The sequence below is a fragment of the Sprattus sprattus genome (assembly GCF_963457725.1).
Source record: "Sprattus sprattus genome assembly, chromosome: 16".
Lineage (NCBI taxonomy): Eukaryota > Metazoa > Chordata > Actinopteri > Clupeiformes > Clupeidae > Sprattus > Sprattus sprattus.
In genome coordinates this window covers 15850094-15871083 of record NC_137914.1, presented here as the reverse complement: position 1 = coordinate 15871083, position 20990 = coordinate 15850094, and the positions used below count along the sequence as shown (strand labels likewise).

Sequence of the window (20990 nt, the reverse complement as noted above, 5' to 3'; positions counted from 1 at the left end):
CACACACACACAGATCGCCAAGCCCACCTGCATTCCTGTCTGAGTGACTACTGAAAAGAGGGGAACCTAAAGGAAGAGTATCCCTCCTGTTCTCTTCTACTAAAGGACTCCATAATATCCCTAGCATTTGTTTTTAACAAGTAGGTTTTACTGACACAAGGAAAACAGTACGCTTATAAAAAAAAAGAGAACAGCACAAAGGCAGTCACAGCTCTGTGCCTCCATTCAGAAATGACAGGGAGAGAGCGAGAGAGAAAGAGAGAGGGAGGGTGAGTGACAGAGAGAAGGAGAGAGAGAGAGAGAGAGAGAGATTAGTTTGGGATCATGGGAGGGACGCTATGGGGGAGAGTGGAAACACATACCGCTGCATCCAACAATACTACTGGAGATTAGGGACTGTGCAATCTAAGGTGCAATTTACCATGATATACATTTTATTTCAAAGTATGGGAATAACTGTTTATCAATTTGACTGTGTAACTGTTACATTAAACAAAAGTCTCAAATAAACACCTGCACCAACTACCTTGTACAGTGTGCTAACTGGACCACAGTTGAACTGCCACTATTTTTTCACGTAGTTACACAAGAGCTGATATCAAATCATTTTTGGGCCCTGAGGGCCAACTTTCTCCCAGTCTCTAACGTACAAACCCGCCTGCGCACAGCCTGTCACTAGGAAACTGCCTTTTGTTCAAGGTAAATCGCTGAGTGTCACACAAAGCCAATCTCTCCCACCACTCTTTTGCCTCACCCCATCCCTTCATGTTTGTTCTATCGCTCTCTCTCTCCCTCTCTCTCTTTATCTATCTCTCTCTCTCTCTCTCTCTCATCTTTCCACTCAACAAATGGCTGTATTTACTCTTGGCTTCTGCAGCAGTAGAGCTGTGCAATCCTATATGCCAGAGAGCTTAGTGTTTACAAAGGAGAGGCAGAGGTACAGGTAAGGGCTGGGAGAACAGGAGGAGTGGGGAGAAGTCAGGAGGAAAAACAAGCAGATGTAATGGTGAGAATGTCCTCTATCACCTTAAACTTAACCTTAAGAGTCCGCAGAGCTCATTCATAAATGGTCTCAATGAAAAATGCGCAGAGTACCATTCCAAAAAACAGAACCTGTGTAAAAGTTTGTCTGAGGATTGAATAAAAGGCAGGCTTGTGTGTAAATGTGCAGTTACCTGAAGCAAATATGCCAAAGAAAAGGACATTGTCTCAGACATCAGATAAGAGAGCCTGCTGTACGTTATTACATGTTCGCGTGATGACAGAAAGGCATGTGTACCTGTGTGTGTGTCGGGGGAAGCAGATGTAAGACAGATATAACGAGGGCATACAATTAAAAGAATGAAAGAGACACCCCTAGCCTGGATACCAGCCTGAAAATTTTTGGTCTGGGAGATTCAGTCTGGACTTGAGCTAGTTGGGAGAGATTCAACGTCTCGGAAAAGTGATCTGACCAATCAAATTGTAAGGGCGATGATGGACAGATGACCAACCAACCGATGACCAACCAACGCTTGAGTTGATTAGATAGATAGAATATACATCGAACAAAGATGGCGCCGTTTTGGGAGCTTAGTGGGACATATTTTATATGATTTAAGCTATCTACACGACTTTTTTATGTCTACATTGACTCGGTTAGTTGTGTATGTGCAACACGAATGTTGCCGAGGATTGTAGGTCTTAACTGAAGCACTCTAGACCATTATTGATAGGTTATACTAATGCGTAGACAAAAACAAACATTGAAACAAATGGTAGCTAGCTATAGCCTTGCTGCTAATAAGTAAGTGAGCAGGCATATCTCACAGATATTGATAGCGCATTCATTTTGAAAGAGGAACAGAGAAACGCGATCAAGGCATTTGTCGATCGAAAATATGTTTTCGTCATCCTTCTTACGGGATCCGGTAAAAGTTTTAATGTATCAGATGGTCATACTATGTTGCTCTGATTAGTTGTAGGTATTCAATTGAGCGAAAAGGCATTTTTTTTCTTGGTTCGTTGAAACACGCCCCATAATCACAGCCCAATGGCTCAGCATCAGACTCATATTCTGACTAGAATTATTAATATGACATCGTCAGGCTAAGACACCCCTTTAAAAAAAAATAAAAAAAGTGTGAAGTAGTTCACAGGTTAGAGGGGATACTGTGCAGAGAGGTGGCAGAGAGGAGTCATAGGAGAGACAATATAAGAGAGTGAAATAAAGAGGAATATTGCGGAGAGAAGAGTGTGGTAAGGAAGAATAAGATGAGGGTGTGTGAAACACAAGCCTACCTGCCCCAGGTCCAAGGTGACGTTGACCTCGTTGTACTCCACGCTGCGGGACAATGGGGGGCTCTGCCACCAGCGCTCAGTCCCATCAATGGCATTGGTGATGGGGTGAGCTCGGTCACTTTCGCCCGCGCTGCAGATATCACAGTACTGGCCCTGGGACACAAATGACATACCGTTGAAAAAACATTTATCACCCCAATCATAACAATGGGTGCATTTAAAGAATATCTAATAAAGATACACATCACGTTTCAATATGTTGATATGACAGATAGGGCCTTATATAGAGCACAAAGGCATTGTTTGAATGTACTAAAGGTTTATAATTTAGTGAACTGCTCTGAAAAGTAACGTAGCAGTGCAAATTACTTGATTAAAAACCATGAAAAGAAGAATCTTCCGCATGCCTCTTATATTCTCATTTATGTACCCCAAAGCCCAAAATGTATGTGGAGTTAAGACAGTACTCTATAATTCAAGTAAAACAGGTTAAGTAAAATATGTCATTGACACTGGGTGTTTTTATCTTTTTTTCTTATAGTTAACAGCTCCAATTCATCAAAGTGCAGTGTAACCACTCTGAAAGGGCTGAATGAGAAACCTAATCTCTTCTTGTGTCACAGAGTTCAAGGGTGACTGGCACTCTTTCTCTTTCTCTCTCTCTCTCTGTCTCTCTCTCTTTGACTTGAAACTGACTGAAAAACACCCTTTAAAGGATGTGTTTATGAACAGGAAGCACTTCAAGAACCTTGAGAAGGAGCACTGCATCTCTTTTAAAATGACAGGGAGTAATCCCTGTTTCAACCTTTTCAGCCTGAAGCGAACCATTTGCTTCAAGGTAATCGCAGAAATTTGATTTGAAGAGGGAGATAGTAAAATACTGGAAACAACCTGATAAAAATGTGTGGGTTAAGGTTTTAGGTGAAACTACATGAGAAGACAGAGACACTCACTTGAGATGTCACTTGAGATGAACATCACTAATTCCATTTAAAACATGATGAAGATGTGTTAATTGTGCTTTTCTTTCATCTGCACGTGTCATCACAATAGTAAGGATTAATTATCTAATTTTGTGGTAATGGCTTATTAAAATGAATGTATACTGAACATGGAATTTACTTTGGATTCTGTCATGATGAAGAATAATTAAAAAATAGTACATATACTGCTAGCTCACATACTGCATGAATACCAGAAGGGGTGTGGCTGAAGTGTGTTCTGTGTCCTATCCAGCATTAACCCTGCAAGCTTTTCATGACAACCACGTTCTCAGATAGGCTACCCGTCGTGGTTAAGTTCATTCGAAGTGAAGATAGACGATTAAGTTAACCATTTGTTGCACGTAATCAAGTCCTATAAATTTCAAAGTAATTCAAAATCACCTGTCACAACTAGTTCAGATGACATTTTATTGATTTATTCACTGATGCATAATTCTCTTCTGTTCAGTGCTAAAGCTGTCGGATTGCTCTCTCACAATTTCTTTTTTATGAACCCCTAAGGCTGACCGAAATGAGTTTTCGGGTTCGTGAGAACACAGCTGCAGGGGTGCATTGTAGAACAGAGCAGGTCTCTACTTATTAGCATAATCTTTTGATGTTTCGGCCCATGACTCCCGCAGATGACCGCTGTCGCGGTCGCTCCCTCCACGCTCACTCAAGCCCTCAGGAATACCAGGAATTCCACTGGGAAATCCTTGCAAAAAAGTTCTGCAGGGGGCTGCATTTTACAGTTTACAATGTTTGCACATTTCACCGACTTGCCAACATGCACTGTCCGTGCCCCGTGGGAACCATCTGGCAGAGGTTTCATGCGTCTTTCTAAAAACGCTAAGTTGAACTGGGGAGGAACAGGTGACCCCACTGTATAAAAATAATTACGCTCTTCATCGAGTTGTTTCCCTCAACTACAGCAGCCATTGTGTGCAACCAGAAACATTTCTAAAAGTTGACTAGACATAAATGTGTATTTTGAGAAAAGTTAATTTGGCCACACGACTGACACATCCACTGAGTGACATTCCGCTTGTCCTTTGTCCATTTAAAAGGCTAAAAGTCCAATTTTATGTTCAGATTTCTATAACTAGACATCATGAAGCGTCAAACCACAGTTCAAAATGCACACGGAGTCATAATACGTCTAGTTTAGCGTAACTGTAATGTCCACTGACGAACATATAAGAGTGTCATGGCATGAGTTTGGCTTTACCTGTATAGTTTGACTGGGGTCACCAGACACTGGTCCACCGACTAGTTTGCAGTATAGGTCCTGGATCGGTCTTCCGTTCTCGTCCTCTCCGCAGGTCGCTGAAGCCGTGATTTTTGTCCCCTCTGCTAAATTGAAGTAAGGTGGGTGCAAACTGAACCCGTGTGCTCCGTTGAGAGGAAACTCCTGAGCCGATAAGCCGCAAATAAATGATAATACTAACAATACCGAATGTCGCGTTTTTCTAAAAGTTGGGAGTCCGGTCACCCCTGGCAGTGCCCTCGCCATCTTCACCTGCGCGTTAGGTCTATTTTGTTATGTTAACTATTCACACCGAAGAATAATATGCCGATTTAAAGCATCCGTGAGATACGAAGTCCTGTTGTTTTTAAGTGCCATGCGAAATAATGTCTACACTATCTCCAAAAGAGACCCTTTTGGTCTGGGTTTTGTAATGTTTTCCCTGAAATTTTACTCCCTGTGCACACAGGGGTAGACAGCGTTGCAGCGCTGTCGGCTCTTCGCGCTTCAATGAGCAACAAACCTGCGCTCGAGCTCCCTCTCGCACTGTGTGCTGCGTAGTTCAGCACGAACGCACCACTGCGTATTGCGCCAAGCGGCCTAAAGTTACTGAGATGTGTCGTTCCAAACCCTCCCCTTTCCTCACCTATCCCCTTTCTTGAAACCCAAGCCAAAGCATAACAACCAGGTTCTCGCTGAATATGTACTAAGACAGAAATCCTTCACGACATGCGACAATGTCCATATATCCATGTTTCTGACGTGAAAAATATCCATAGTATATCCATGTTTCTGACTTGAAAAAAATTATATTCGCGGTTTTAAAATGTGAGGTGACCTTGATTACTTGATACTTCAGGCACTGTCTTATCTTCACAAGGCAAATTAACTGTCAATCTCTGCAGGAAATTCATTGTGGGTATCTTAGAAACCACTTTCCTTCCTTTTTGTCCTAAAAATACTGCGGCACAATCTGTATCAGTCTGTGGAAAAAGAACTTGATATCACTTTTTGGTGAATATCCAAAAACAACCCAAAACTGTTCTTGAGAGGCCTTTGTACTACCTATCTCTCAGCTTGCTAAGAGAGTCTGCTCTCCAAGACAGGGGAAGCCATCTTCTAGTGTGCCCACCCTATCTAACAGAGTCAGCACAATCTTTTTGCTCCTACCAGACACAACCCTGACAGTCACAAAAATGATAATGGATGTTTATTCAAACTGTGAAAAATGTTGTAAATGTACACAAGGCGGGCAAAGAGTAGATGACAAATACACAACGGTAAGTGTCTCTTTGTGTGTGTGTGTTTTAGTCACACAGGGAAAGCACACAAGCCTGTGTTTAACCTGATCAAAACGCCACCGCCTTTGTCCCATGGGACCCTCCCCTCCCATTTCCCATGGGCTGGTTAAGGGCCAATTCAGTCCTGAATAAGAACACATCATCTTGGTTTAATAATCTTTGTGGCCACTGAATTGTTCTGTAATCATGTTTTTGTGTTGTTACTTGTCACTGTCCATTATGTCCATCATCAACCAATTATTTTAATGGTTCACTATGATTTGCATAATCAAGCAAATACATGTATCACCAGAAACACATACTAGCACTGGGCAATGGTAGTACAAGCCTATAAAATATGGGCTAATCATCAACCAAAGCAAAGGCGGGAACAACTAACGGGGAAAAGACCCTGTAGAGCGTTGTATGTTCATAGCTCTGACCATGCAGATTACTGTACCAACACTTGTTTTTGTAGTTTGGTAAAGGAACATAATCCCACTCCGGTCTCCATCCTGTTGGCACGGGGACAGTCTTGTGTAGTGCTCCTCTCTCTGCAGACACAAGCTTTCATTTTCCAGTCTGCAGCACCTGAGGCTTAATTACATGGCACTGCTCCAGAGAACAAAGTGAGTGTGTGTGTGTGTGTGAGAGAGAGATGAAGAGAGTGAGCAAGCAAGAGAGAGAGAGAGAGAGAGAGAGAGAGAGAGAAAGAGAGAGAGCAAGGGAAGGGTAAATAGTGCAGATGTTTTCTGCTCATGTCCTATTGTCCACCTGGACCACAGCACTGGTGTCCAGTACATTAAATCGCCTAACACACACAAGGTAGTGGCACAGGATCACCTACGACATCTAGAGAAAGAGAAGCATCCATCATGATCTCCTCTGACGCCGTTTGATGCAAAACTTGTGTTTCAGCCCGAGTGGGTGCCAGATGCAAATTCACCACAAGGCACTTGCTGTGGGCCCGACAACAGCACAACACAGGCACCCAAATACAACATGGAGACAACCACACACACACACACACACACACACACACACACACACACACACACACACACACACACACACACACACACACACACACACACACACACACACACACACACACACACACACACACACACTCACACACATGAGGGTGAGGGTTTACTCTTCCGCCGTCTGCCATACATGTGTCAACCTTTGACCCTTGCTCTCTGCGGAGTGTCACAGCAAACTGACATGGGGTGAGCGATCTGTGTGATTTAAGGAAGTCTCAAGTGGAGCTGCTAACGCAACAAAGGTCTCATTTACTGATAAACAAGAAAAAATTCCTTCCCGGGACACCGGGAGAGGAGATGGAGGGAGGCCTTTTTGAAAAGGGGGCTGTGGCAGGTCTCGTTCTAAGGAAGATCAGGGAGGTGCAGTGTGTGCCTGTCACAATCTACTTCAAAGGTTGGTGAGTAAACTCTGAGAAGGGCCATGTGAATGAGGGGCGAGCTCCACACTGCCCGTGTCACTCAATTAATCTACTTCACTGAGTTTCAGGCCAAAGTCACTTCCTGGTCACCAAGGAGCTCCTTTGGAAATTAAGAATGAACCACCAGTTGTCTTGGTAACACCCCACCAATTGCTCTCTGCTTCAGTCCTTTGGTGGATGTATGACTAAACCTCATTGTTCAATGCTACGCGTAACACACGCACACCCACCCACACACACACAATTAAAAACACACTTGTACACACTGAATCACTCTGGTTCACAGCAATTTGCTATATGCTAAGCTGGGAGTGCTTCAGGCATCAATAAAACTCCTGTCTCAAGGCATATAAAATTACTGAATATAATTCTGGCTGCCATGCATTCTATACACACAGCTACAGAGGCAGTCTGATTCAAACATGCACATTACACACTTAAAAGGAGTACTGTTGAAGGATAGTGCATTGTGGAACCACAAAGATAAAATGCAATCCATCCTTGTTTTTATATACAAACCAGCCTTTGTAGATCAACCATCACAGAAAGATGATGTGATAACAAACGCTCTAAAGCCATCCTTGTTGTGTCTCAAACTAATTTAAGTCACAGATTTCAGGACCTGAGCACACGCATACCTCAGAGCATGAGCAGGCAAGCAGCATACTATGACTGCCACACAGACTTCAAGTGGCAGAGTGGCAACTGAGACAACAGGTTAAATTACCCATGCAGCTAGCTGTTCATACCCCATACCCCTGCTATATAGCAAGGAGGTAGAGTGAGGGAAAGAGTTAATAAAAGTGTGTTTCTGTGTAACAGACAGACCTGGCTCAAACATCCACCGAGTGGCAGGAGAAGAGTGATAAGCAGCTGAGTATTAGATGGTGAACATATGATGTGCCTGTTGTAGGCTCTGCTTCACTGCAGGCAGAAACGACCCTCGTCACACAGCAACACCTGCTGCATCTGTCACTCTGCTTATTGTACACACATATGAAGATGATGTAACCCCCCCCGTGTACCTCAACACCTCTCACTTAAGGCTGATGCACAAGGCTGCTATCATTACATGCAAATTGCAGAATTAATTACTGGCCAGACCACAAAAACTGCTGACAGCATAGACTTAAAAAAAACAGCACAGATGGTGGAAATGTATTGCATGTGAAGTAAACATATTCATTTAATTAAATTTCATTTAAATGTTTTTCAGCCTCTCTGTGTTCCTGTACGTTCCTGTTCCTGATGATATTAATGTTGACATGATTAACCTGAACATGAGTGAAATCAAATATATTTAATGAAAAGTTGCTGAAGGAGAAGATGAAATCCCAATATGAGGATGAGGACCCGACGGTCCTGCGGGTGACAGTGTGTCTGCCAAAACTAAAGAACGGTGTCTGTCTCCACCAGACTGCCAGTGGAATCCCCTACTCTGAATGTATCTTGATCAGATACAATCATAAATACAAAATTCAAAAGTTCACAGCACAGTGCATATTTAAGGCTGACTGGCCTCAATCCCCTAAAACATAATCTCTTGTTTAGACCACAGTTCTCCCACATCCTCCAAATCAGATAATAACCTACAGAATTCAATTGCATTCTGGGACCTTTCCTTGAAGTGGCATTGTGTGTGTGTTTGAGTGTGTGTGTGTGTGTGTGTGTGTGTGTATGTGTGTGTGTGTGTGTGTGTGAGTGTATATGTGTGTGTGTGTGTGTGTGTGTGTGTGTGTGTGTGTGTGTGTGTGTGTGTGTGTGTGTGTGTGTGTGTGTGTGTGTGTGTGTGTGTGTGAATGAAGGGCAGACTGTGGGGAGAGAGGAAGCTACTTCGACACCCTTTGATGTCTGTCTGATGAGGATAGCAGGTACCTACACGCTATGCGGTTCCACAAGCCAGTCACCCAATTCCAGTTATTTTGTCCCACCTCCTCCTCCTCCACCACTCTTCAGCAGCGTCTCTCTGTTGTGGAGCTTACCTGCTTTGAAGCCCAGTGCTCCTGAAAGGGCACAAAGGCACAGGGGCTGATAAGAGGGGATGTACGCAACATGGCTCACAAATGAGGGGAGGACACAGTGAGTGAGAGTGTGCGGTGGAGCAACAAGCTAAAGATACTGAAGGAAAACTATTTTTTGAGGGGTTATGAACAGAGTAGATTTCTAACAAAGAACACGTCACACTCGCTGACCACTCTGAAAACTACCATATATGACAGATTATTGAATCATTTGTTCTGTTTAATACATGAAGGGAGCAGTTATCGTCTCGAATCAACCGTATTTAAGGTACTCGGGGTGCGGCTAGGGAATCGGATAAAAGCCTGCTCTGTTATCGTCTCCATCTCTCCCTCCATTCCACCTTAAGCTGAAAAAATATCAAGAGTAAAAAAGGTGCTTTTGAATGAGCGGTACTTCTCCCGGTGGTGGCCCTCTTGAATCTGTGAGAGGGCGAAGGGGCTCTTTTGTTGGGGGCACAAAGTGTTCTGCTGTGCACAAAAAACACCCCTCTGGCTTCTCTCTGTTCGAGTTAAGGCACTCGTCTCCCCCTGTGAATGAATGTGCTCCGGCAGGGGCCAGAAGCACCAGAGGCCAGGCGGGGGGCCTGTTCCCCTCCAGCCACCTGCGTCATTGCTGTGCTTCAGAAAATAGGATTGGCAATCTTCTCTCTCCCATTGCGGTCAGCAGGTACCATGGAGTGTGTGCACAGTACTACAAGTCAAGGGCGTAGGTTTGCATTTGGTCCATAGGGACTAGTCACGACCAAAGTTTGGGAAACACAATTGGCCCCACCAATATTTTGTTAATTAGAATTGCCTGTCAGAAAAAAATATTTTGTGCAATATCTTTGCAAACTCATTCGTATTATTATCTATACTATGTTCGTCGCCCAGAAGAGTGAAAAAAAAATACTTTTCCATGTTTTCCAATGCGCCCTTGAGCCTGCGAGACAAGATGCTGCCATTTTATTGGTTAAAAAGGCTCACGTTCTCAGCACGTAAAAGCAGATCGCCAGCTCTGTTCAATGTTACCCATGAATGATATCATTCACACTGGCTATTTTGAGAATAAATGTTATACTTGTAGGGAGTAAAAAGGTGCTATCAATTGGGATGTCCATACATATGTTTGGGATATCCAAAAAAAAGGACAACAAAAAGAATGATGTGGAGAACGTTTCTTATTCATTAATTTATTATTATTTATTTTCAGTGCAGAATACTGTTTCTGTATTTGAACCAAGGTTTCATTATTCGTATTATGTTTAAATCAGTTCAAAGTTCTATAAGTTAGTACACAAATGTTAATATTTAACCATATAATAAAACCATATAATAAAACATTTTTATATGGGGGGGCGGTGTCCCTACCAAAGCTGAAAACAAACCTACGCCCTTGCTTCAAGTATTTGTGATGTGAGGCTTGTTGCATGTTGTGAGGTTAAATGAAGGCTCTGTGTTCAGGACATTTGAATGCCACAATAACATGTTAAAGATGGATGATTCACATAAAAATTTGGTAAGCTTGGCTCTTAGAAATTCACTTGACTCCTTTGACTCATCATCCATCAACATAATTTTATCCTTCTTAGTTTTTAAACACAGAATGCTATGGACGAGGCTCCATACAGTTTCACTTCACGAATGGCTCAGTCTTATCTAAAAGAAAGCCTCTCGCTTAGTGAGCATCACCTGGGCCTAGCGGAGAGCAGCATATGCACAGGCATATGAGGAGGCCGTAAACCCCTAGTGCTTGAGAGAGGCCGGGTGGGATCCCAGTCATTCCCAACGTCAACACAGGATTAGCAGCTGTCAAAAGGAGGGCAGGGAAGACAGAGGGGGCACAGCAGGGGGTCAAACCACATCTGACAGGACGGGTGATCGTCCACAGAACAGGCTGCCACCACCACTAGAGACAAGACTTCTGACGGGAAGCTTATCTTGGGCAGGGTTTTTCATATTGCTACACACTAACGGGACCACACCACCACCGTCGCTGTGTGTTTTGTTCGAGTCTGCAGCCTCTTATCTGGGTACTCAGGATATGGCCAAAGGACAGTCATGAGCGTCCTGACTATCTGGATTCCCACACTGTAACAGGCACTTTGGGGGTAAATTGGGAGTTGAAGGTTTTTTTTTTTTAACCACCACACCTGAAATGTGGCCGTGGTGAACTCCAGGCAGTCCTGGTGGTCAGTCACATCTGTGTGGCATGTGAACCTGTTCAGAGCTCTTAGGAGGTTGTTTGGTCAGGGCTCAGGGCTTGACACCAGAGCTCTAATCTTAGCTTCCAAAAGACAGTGCTCCTTTAATGACGTAGTAACAGACAGTCTTTAACCTCTGTGGAGAGAGGGGAAGAGAAATGAAGATGACAACTGAGGACTAACTGTAATTAAGAGGCAAAAGCCTTAAAGTGTTGGTTGGATTTTTTTGGCCAAGAGAGCTGGTGAGACCAAAACAGAGGTCCGTAGCTGGAACAGGACGTTTCACAAAAAGACTTTTAATCATATGTCAAATTCTATATTTTCATATAAACAATGGTTATATAAACCAAAGTTTGTAACCAATATATTGTTCTTATCGCTAATTTGAAATTATAGTATGACATGCCCCCAAATTCTCAAAGGTTTCATAGACAAAAAAAATAAAAAATCACAAGAAGTTCCTTTCCAAAGTTTGTCTCACAGTTTGAACATACACCACAAAAGGTTAAGCTAAGGCACTCCACAGCACCTATTCAGCCTGTCATCAAACCAATGGCTAACTACAAGCTCATTCCATGGGAAACAGTTGAAAACAGCTGTTTCAGGGGGAGACATAATGACAGTTTGCATGCTCTGAAGTCCCATTCCATAAAATGAAGTCATGCCAGAATACATGACTTGAAATATTACCATTTGTGAACTTTAATAGACTTCACAGGTTATGTTGATTAGGCTTAGTGATATTTGGATCAATACCGCCACTCGCTGGTTAAGGGAAATCAAGACATCTCGAGAACTGAATATGCTTTATGCTCGATAGTGCAAAGTTCCTGAATGACCGACGTAGACAGCATTAAAAGAACCAGAGCCCACTGATCCTGCTGGAAGTGTTTTTCACTTGCAACTTGCTAGAAAAACAACTCTTGACCATCTTTAGGGAGCCAGATTACAATTCACACCCATGTAGGAGAAAACTAGAAGATTCCACTGGTGAAAATGTAATTCATCATTCTGACAAACAAACCAGACATACATAAAGGTTTAACATAAAATAAAGGCAGATTCTGTGCAGTAAGGGTAGCATTATTACAGTGTGCTATGGTAGTGTCAGAAAAGGCAGTGCCAGATGAGAGACAGTTTACTATAAAAAGGTAAATGATTTATCTTTCAACAAATAAAGGTGGAGAATTTTTCACTTCCCCAGAACAAAGGCTCTGTGACACTGGGAACCTCAAGTTTACTTTATTGGTTGTCTCAGTATTTCTTTAGTGATAATTATGCTAATCGTTTTTGCATGGCTTGAGTAGTCTTCTCTACCAGTTTTAACACATGATCTTACAGTACCACAGCTTAATTGTATTAGGACAATAACAGAAATTCTTGGTCAGCCTACATCGTTCCCTAATGATCTGATGGAGAAAGAATGGTCTGATGATCATGCTTCCCAATTCCAAGAGACAAATCTGGCCCTGCTTTTGATGGGTGCTAACAAATATATCAGATGTAATAGGTCATTTTTCGTAGGCTCTGCACCGGTGTAAAGCTCATTATACTAGCAAATAAAAATGGAATAGCCACTCTGCCAATCCTGGCTTAACACTCTTTTTGGATTACTTTGGAACTTAAGGCTAACAGCCAAAAAAAGGGGAAATTGGTGAAACTGAACACATGCATGCAGTTTTTTGATGGGTCAACATGCAAGTTTGAAGGTCTGTGTCAACAATGCGCTCAGATGTGACCGTAACAAATTTTGGGTTGAAGTCAACAGCAGTCTTAAATAACCTGGCATTGAACTCTTATGTCTGAAAAGTTAAATCATAGTTTCTCAAGACACGTGCTGAAATAAAAGACCACACAGCAATTTCACATTTCTTTTTTTTATTTTACAAAGAAACTCCAAGAATTCACTTCCTCACTTAGATGGTCCTGTAAAAAGAAATCAGAGTGTGTTAGGGTGTGGCCGGTGCCCTTACATGAGATCAATTGAAGTAATTCCCCATGCATTCAACATGAGAATTACACCTTCACCAACATGCTGCCTTTGATTGACTGCAAGTGTGCTACTGCCTGAGACGAAGAGACTCTATATGATGTTTACTGCATATTACACTCTCAATAGGAGTGATGCTCCTGATTTATAAAAAATAAGAGAAGTGCTAATTTCACAACCCCATCATAACCACCCAATTCACTACACCAGTCCCGCAGATGGACTGAGATAGGCAGACTCATTTTTCTCATCAATACACAGCTAACTTATGGTGGGTTTATCTTCACTATGTTACCTACTACAGATAGACACAAGTGATGGTGTCCTACTTTACCCATAGGGGTAAAATAAAGAGCCTTTCTTTTTTGTGTGCACCCAGATTGGTACACAACCCAAAGAGGGACATAAGCTGAAAGAAGTCTCTGCAGTGTTCTAGGGATTCTGTAGGACCCTTTGAAGACAGGAAATGACTTACTTTGATACCACGCCATCCTCCTTTGCCAGCCTCAGAATGGAGTCATCTGCCTCACCCTGCAAGGAAAAAGTTGACATGAAAATCTGAAACCATTTATTTCGGTTTGCAATTAGAAGCTCATAAATCCATGACATACATGGCATACCAAGGACAGAAACTGTAAAACAAAACAGTCCAAATAATTCACTCAGACACTCGACAACATGACAATAGAACCTCAAAATAATGTTTTACAATAACATTTAAAGTTTGGCTGAAACAGGGTTTCTGAAGGTTCAAATTCAAGACAAATCCCCCTTTCTGCAATTTAAGACTTATTTTATATCTATACTGGCAAAGAATTCACATTCAAAGGAGCATGCTTGTACACAGCACTGCATGTATGCAAGTGTGTGTAAATAAGAATGAGGCTACATTCTTAAAGGTCTAAGCAATTTCAGAATCAGGGAACCTAGTCTGAAACAGCTCACCCATTGCTATTATACACCTGATGCTCACCATACAAAATCAATCCACCCCAGGCATATTTTCAATTTTATCATCTTTTAGATTGGGTTTGAAGTTGAAGGATTAAATTATAATCAGGTGTACAGTATGTCAAATCAACTACATTGACTAAGGACAGAGGTTACAGTTCTTTTAAAACCATCAACCTATGATAATACACCTATTTTGCTGGGTAATATTAATGGTAAGCTATAACCCAAAGACTATACTATGAATTTAGAGTACCTACCTTCAGTAGAAATGTTAAAGAATGGAAAAAAAATATGCAAACGTATATGTTGAAAATACCTTCCCATTTCAATGAAAGACTTGCAGCGTGTCAGCGAGTCACTTATATTTACGTAAAATCTATTATAGGTGGATATTGTAAGTCTTCAGATGCGACCAAAATAGCCAGGATTAGTCTTGTGTTACAATGACAGTATTTCTCGTTCTGTTCAAGATGCAAAGGGATGAGCCAGTTCACTATCAACATGGAAAACTGTACACAGTTTAATACCGATGAGCTGTGAGAACTAAATAATAGAACCATCACACAATTAGCGGTAGGCCACCAATACAAACTCTGCCACCTAACCACACTCTGAAAGATACTGAAGTTAATCCGACATCACTCAAGTAACCTCAACTTGATGATAACAAAATGAAAAATGAAGATGTTTTAAGACATTTAAAGACTTTGAGGTCTAAAATCCAGATTCATGGATTTTACACTTTTTAGTAACCTGCACAAACCCTGCTTAAACTAGCAAGCTAACTGACCAACAGACTTATCTTGTAAACACAAACAAGACAGCTGCCACTGATAAAAGCATGCAAATTGGTATATTTGAGCAATTTATTTGGAGACCCAATGCTGTAAAAACTATTGTTACATCTTTGTTGCTAGTCTGGAGTACAAACCTAGTACATAGTACATATAAAATCAGTATCTTTCATTTGAAGCATTATAAAAGTAGGACAGAATTGATTTGAATACGTCCAAGAAACACATAATTTTCTCGGACATGTGAGTGACTACTTTAGTAAAGCATCGTTTATGTCTATGTTCACAATGGTTTACAAAAAGGGGGATCATACCATTCTACGGATGGCTCCACAGATGGCGTAGGTCTTGAACTGTCCGTTAAACCTGCCAGTGACTTTGTCAACCTGCAGACAACAAAACAAGGCACTTTCATCAGCCATCTACTTTGAACGATAACTGAATAACATAATAGTGCAAACATCTCAGCTCACCTCAGCGACGTTCATCTGGATGGAGGCATGGTCCTTAGCGCCAATGATTCTGTTGCTAGCAGAGCTGAAAAACACAAGGCAATACCTTTTAGTGATACAATATGTTATTCAAATACTAACACTAAACACCAACTACTACAAGCATTTTGCTGGGTTATAGCAGCCAGAAAGTATGCTTGTGTCCAATATCATCTGAACTAGCAGAGCAGGGTTGAACAAATTTTCGTTTAACCAATAAACAGCAGTCTGGTAGTTATAGTGCGCCACTGGCAAACACTGAAAACGTGAAGAATACTTTACATTTGACATAAATGACAAGATGCTAGTGTTGGTTTTTGACACCTGACATGTGTTGCCCATGATCGACAATCAACCATATTCCCAACTACTGTTCAAACAATAGGTTATAGGGCAAAACTTTAGAACAAAAATAATGTGACCAGTAAGTAAGGAAAACATCCGATAACCACTATGATGGTTAGAACACCGGTGCTCCAGAAAGTCAGCTCACTGCTTTCGATGACTGCGTGAGTAGCATATTTACTTTGGGTGAAATTGCAAAATCATATTTAGGGCAGATAGTCCTACAGCTGAAATGTAATCAGGTGGTGAAATTACTGAGCATGCTTCGCTGTATACAGTATCCAATTGTACATCGCTGATAACTCAAAAATGGCGGTACTTATTCTTACCATTTGCGGGGGACGTAGAGGTCCACGAATTCACCAGCGTCGTTCTGCATGTTGATTGCAAAGGTACAACGTCGAGTCGACCTACAATGTTCGGGATATCAACATATAACTTCTTATTAGAAACATTGGCCGACCAGGCAAATCAATAGCAAGCTAGCGTTACACCCTAGCTTGTATGGGTATGCTACATATCATAGCAAGCTGGTTTCAAGAAAGGCAACTAACTAGCTCATGCTATGCTTCGGCATTCAGAATTTAAGCGAAAAAACAGCAATTTTATAACGACACATAAGCGCGTTGGAGTATACACCGCCAGGAGACGCCTTATAGCAAGGCAGCTAGCTAGCTGGTATGCTCATGCCGTTTTTTAGCAGCATGTGGCTGCTACGAAGCTTACCAGGCCTCATAGAATCTGGTTTTAGAGTAACATTAAGGACAACTTTTTAGATGAAACTTACAAACTCCGATAATCAATATCGTTAACAGAAATTTCTCGACCCAAATTGAAATATCCGTAACCTTTAAATTGTGTATTTGAACGTTTTAAAGAGAGCAGAGTCGTACTCACTTACCACTTTAAAATATGGCTGAGTCGGAAAGGAACGAGGTAGAGAAAGGAAGTTGCGTTGTTGCTTCGACCCGGAAGTAACAGACAATTCGTAGCTTTTCGCACATGGGAAGTAGATTGCACGCTGGCAAGATGGATACACACGACCTGTTTAGGAGGCTTGGGGCTGGAACGAAATTTAATTATCAAAGATTTGGAAAAGATGCCGAAAGATTTAAGGTGCTGAGACCACAACCGAAGAAAGGCTCCACTGATCCTCTAACAGCAATAGACTTTTTTAGCTCGGGAAGTCAAAATATTGTGAATGAGGAGGATCACGAGGAGGATGACGAGAAGGACTTGGAATTGGAGCAGGAGTCTAAATCTGTCAAAAGGAAATTGAAAGATGAAGGGAAAACTTCGAATTCATCTCGGAAGAAGAAGACAAAAGAGAAAGCCCCTGGAAAGACAGAGGATGAGGCAATACAATGGATTTCCTCGTCAGAAAAGAAGCCCATTGATCTTAAAGATGCCAAAGATCAGCTGTCTGCGAAGAGACTTAAGCAGCTCCACCAAGAGAAGGTAAATCAGATCCGAGGCCAGAACAAGATCCATGTGCATGGGACAGACATTCCAGATCCAGTCTGTACCTTTAATGAGCTGCAGAATGAATATCAGCTAGATTCAAAAGTTCTTCAGAACATATGCACAGCAGGCTATGAAAGCCCAACACCTATTCAGATGCAGGCCATTCCTGTCATGATGCACAAACGGGAGATCCTTGCATGTGCTCCAACTGGCTCAGGGAAGACGGTGGCTTTCTGTTTACCTGTCATCACGAACCTACGCAAGCCAGTCAACAAGGGCTTCAGGGCCCTGGTGATGTCCCCCACACGTGAGCTGGCCCATCAGACTTACAAGGAGCTCCTCAGCCTTGTAGATGGAACAGGTCTCAGAGTGCACATCATCAAGAAAAAGGACACCGTTCAAAAACAAGGACCTAAATCTAAAAAAGTATTCGACATACTGGTAAGCACGCCCAACCGTCTCATCTACCTGCTGAATCAGGACCCGCCAGCTTTAAACCTCAGCACGGTGGAGTGGCTGGTGGTGGACGAGTCAGACAAGCTGTTTGAGGACGGCAAAACAGGCTTCAGGGAGCAGCTGGCAGCCATCTTCCAAGCGTGCTCCTCGCCAGCCCTCCGCAGGGCATTCTTCAGCGCCACCTGTGCCCCTGATGTTGAGAAATGGTGCAAGCTCAACCTGGACAATCTCGTTGTGGTCAACATCGGAGCCAGGAACTCTGCCGCAGAGTCGGTAGAGCAGGAGCTCCTGTTTGTAGGGGCAGAGAATGGGAAGCTGCTAGCGTTCAGAAACCTGATCAGGAAGGGCCTCACGCCTCCTGTGCTGGTATTTGTGCAGTCCATCGACCGCGCCCGGGAGCTCTTCCACGAGCTGGTCTATGAAGGCATCAACGTGGACGTGATCCATGCCAACCGGACCCAGCAGCAACGGGAAAATGTGGTGAAGAATTTCAGATTAGGGAAGATCTGGGTGCTGATCTGCACTGCACTTCTAGCTAGAGGCATCGACTTCAAAGGGGTCAACCTGGTGGTGAACTATGACTTCCCAACCACTGCCATCGAGTACATCCACCGCGTCGGCCGCACCGGGAGAGCGGGCCACAAGGGTAAAGCCATCACTTTTTTCACGGAGGACGACAAACCCCTTATTCGCACCATCGCTACAGTCATCAAACAGGCAGGGTGTCCAGTGCCTGACTACATGACGGGGTTCAGGAAACTGGAGACTAAACAGAGACGGCAGCTGGCGAATGCCCCTCCCAAGAGACAATCTATCCGCACAACCCCACAGTTCGTCACTCAGAAGGGCAAAGGCAAAGGCAGAAAAAGAAAGAGGAAAGCGGGGAAGAAAGTTCAGGCCGCAGTTGCACCCAAGGATGGGGTGACATCACAAGAGACAACTGATAACGGAAACGTTGTTGAGAGCCTTGCTTTAGAGCCCTGAAGTTCTGCGTTGAGATATCAAAAATCTTGTTTTTTGACAATTCAGAATCAGGCCTACATTTGACCATAGTTGAGTTCATATTTCTGACATTCAGTTCTCCAAACTTTATCCCTGGATGGTACACAGGGTGTATTGTGCCATGCTTTATGATGCATGTATATGTCTTTGGCTACTGCACCCACCAAGTGAAAATAAAGCAAAGGTGTAATTTGGATGTTAAAATGACCTGTTTACTATGACAACATGCAGGTTCTATTTTGAATATGTAGGCCTAACATATAATAAACTTTCTAAAATACAAAAAAAGAAATCATCGTTCTGTCATCATAGATGACATTAAAGATGTAATGTTTGTGGAAAGGTTTTTTGTTAGGGGTGTCCTTTGAGTGAGTGTTGAACGGAACAGTACTAAACCTCTGCACAGGCCAGACTAGCTGAGGTGCCCTGCTGCTGATTGAGGAAGGACAGATGACTTGTTACTATTAACTTGGGCTTCTCATAATTTGCTGTACCTTACCTGTTGTATTTATACATAGTTACACTATTGTAGTTCTGAGTTAAGCTTATCCACAGTTTTAGGGTAATTATTAACTTATATAATAAGAATGTGGCATGGAAGAGCAATGGGAGGTTATTAGGTACAACACAGAACACAGCATTCTTCTTCCTCTCTCTTGGACTGGACTCTGGACTCTGCTCATGGGTTTTTTCCTTGGTATTGTTTTCACACATTTACTCTTAGGGGCTTTAGGCCTCTATCTAATTGAGGTGCCTGGAGGCAGTGCAGTGTGATAATGGTGCTTGATACTTTGAGGAAAACTTAACAGATACAAGTAAAATGTGCATGTATTTGATTATTATGACCTCAGAGGATGTCATCACTTTGATTCATTCTATTCTCACTCCTGTTTTAGATTTAAGAACATTTTCAAGAGAACTTATTCTCATAGGGAGTCAACTGGGCTAGTCAAAAGTATGGGTACGGTGTGAAGTCTCTCTTTTGTTGTATAAAGTGAAATAAGGACAAGGCACATGAATAATAAAGACAGGACCATAGAATTAGTGCAATCAGAAAATATATATTAGAAAGTGTTTTTTTTTCCAATATACATTATAAAACACATACTACATATATTTCAAATTAGTTCACAAGTACAACAGTATTCTGGGTAACACACAAAGAATGATGATAATAATAATAATAATGTAAACCAATAACAAAATCAAGGAAAAGTAACGGGGAAATCAATACGTTTACATCAAACTGTTAACCACTCCAACTTCTCGGTAGCCGTGATGTTTTCATTCTGGGCTTTATAAGGTCAGATGGAGGTCAATGCCAGAATACCTCGTCTAAGCGGGATTTGGTGGGCTAGCTGCTGCAACATTAAGCTCCTATTGATGCATGCCAGTCAGAGAATGATCTCCAGCTTGGTCAGCTAAGCTTTGGTCTCAAGGGTCACAGTTCTGGCCATCTCACCCCTGACAGAGCCTTAGTTTTAATAAACCACAAATATGAGATTTCATAGTAGGGGGCAAAGGTAATGGTTTAGGAAAGACAGCTTAACACTGATGCAACCTAAAATGAACAACAAAATAAGTCTTTACTTACAGGCACTTAATTTTTGACAAACTGTTCATTACATACAACTACCACTGAGTCAATACGGACACTGAACATAGAAATCAGAAACGCTGCTTTAAAAGAGAAACTTTGTAGATTGTGAAGATGGATATAGCCTACTACCTGCATGGTCTTCTATCAGTGCATTATAATTCTATATAAAAAACAGTGGTCTCTAACTGCCAAAAGTTCTTTTGCACCCAATAACTGATGACAAGAGAGATGAGAGAGCAGAGCCCGCTGACACTCATCAAACGGTGAGACCTGCACATCGGGATGCTCTCAGATCCATCCAGGATCCTTAGGGAGAGAGACAGACGCAAACCCACAGCCAAGACGGGTTTGCCATTCTTAAAGCAGGACGCGGTAAGAATGGAAAGTGTAAGATACTGTTGCAGACAAACAATGTGGCCCTTGGAAAAAAGCAGAG

General features: G+C 42.3%; 3 protein-coding genes across 4 annotated transcripts in view; 1 reads left to right on the top strand and 2 right to left on the bottom strand.

The window, feature by feature from the left end:
- Positions 1–4776, bottom strand: part of lama5 (laminin, alpha 5) — a gene marked incomplete at its 5' end in the record, with an annotated part of 67207 nt that extends 62431 nt beyond the window's left edge. Inside the window, 2 exons of the mRNA XM_080853934.1 lie at positions 2281–2433; positions 4492–4776. Coding sequence (XP_080710060.1) covers positions 2281–2433; positions 4492–4776 — 438 coding nt within the window. The remainder of the gene's footprint in view (positions 1–2280; positions 2434–4491) is intronic.
- An 8543-nt stretch (positions 4777–13319) lies between these two features.
- rps21 (ribosomal protein S21) lies at positions 13320–16996 on the bottom strand (the record flags this gene model as incomplete). 2 transcript variants are annotated; one of them, XM_080853686.1, is made up of 6 exons in its annotated part: positions 16934–16996; positions 16362–16442; positions 15670–15733; positions 15511–15582; positions 13924–13979; positions 13320–13384 (listed from the first exon to the last, which is right to left on the bottom strand). In XM_080853686.1, exons 2-6 carry the CDS (start codon positions 16409–16411, stop codon positions 13375–13377), a joined length of 252 nt encoding a protein of 83 aa, XP_080709812.1. In that variant the 5' UTR covers positions 16412–16442; positions 16934–16996. The 2 variants fall into 2 exon arrangements, with proteins under 2 accessions (XP_080709812.1, XP_080709813.1); XM_080853687.1 differs by lacking the exon at positions 13320–13384 and having other exon boundaries at positions 13920–13979.
- A 38-nt stretch (positions 16997–17034) lies between these two features.
- ddx52 (DEAD (Asp-Glu-Ala-Asp) box polypeptide 52) lies at positions 17035–19333 on the top strand (the record flags this gene model as incomplete). The annotated part of the gene is made up of 1 exon (XM_080853679.1): positions 17035–19333. The coding sequence occupies one exon, from the start codon at positions 17035–17037 to the stop codon at positions 18934–18936; it is 1902 nt and encodes a 633-aa protein (XP_080709805.1). The 3' UTR covers positions 18937–19333.
- Positions 19334–20990: the final 1657 nt, after the last annotated feature.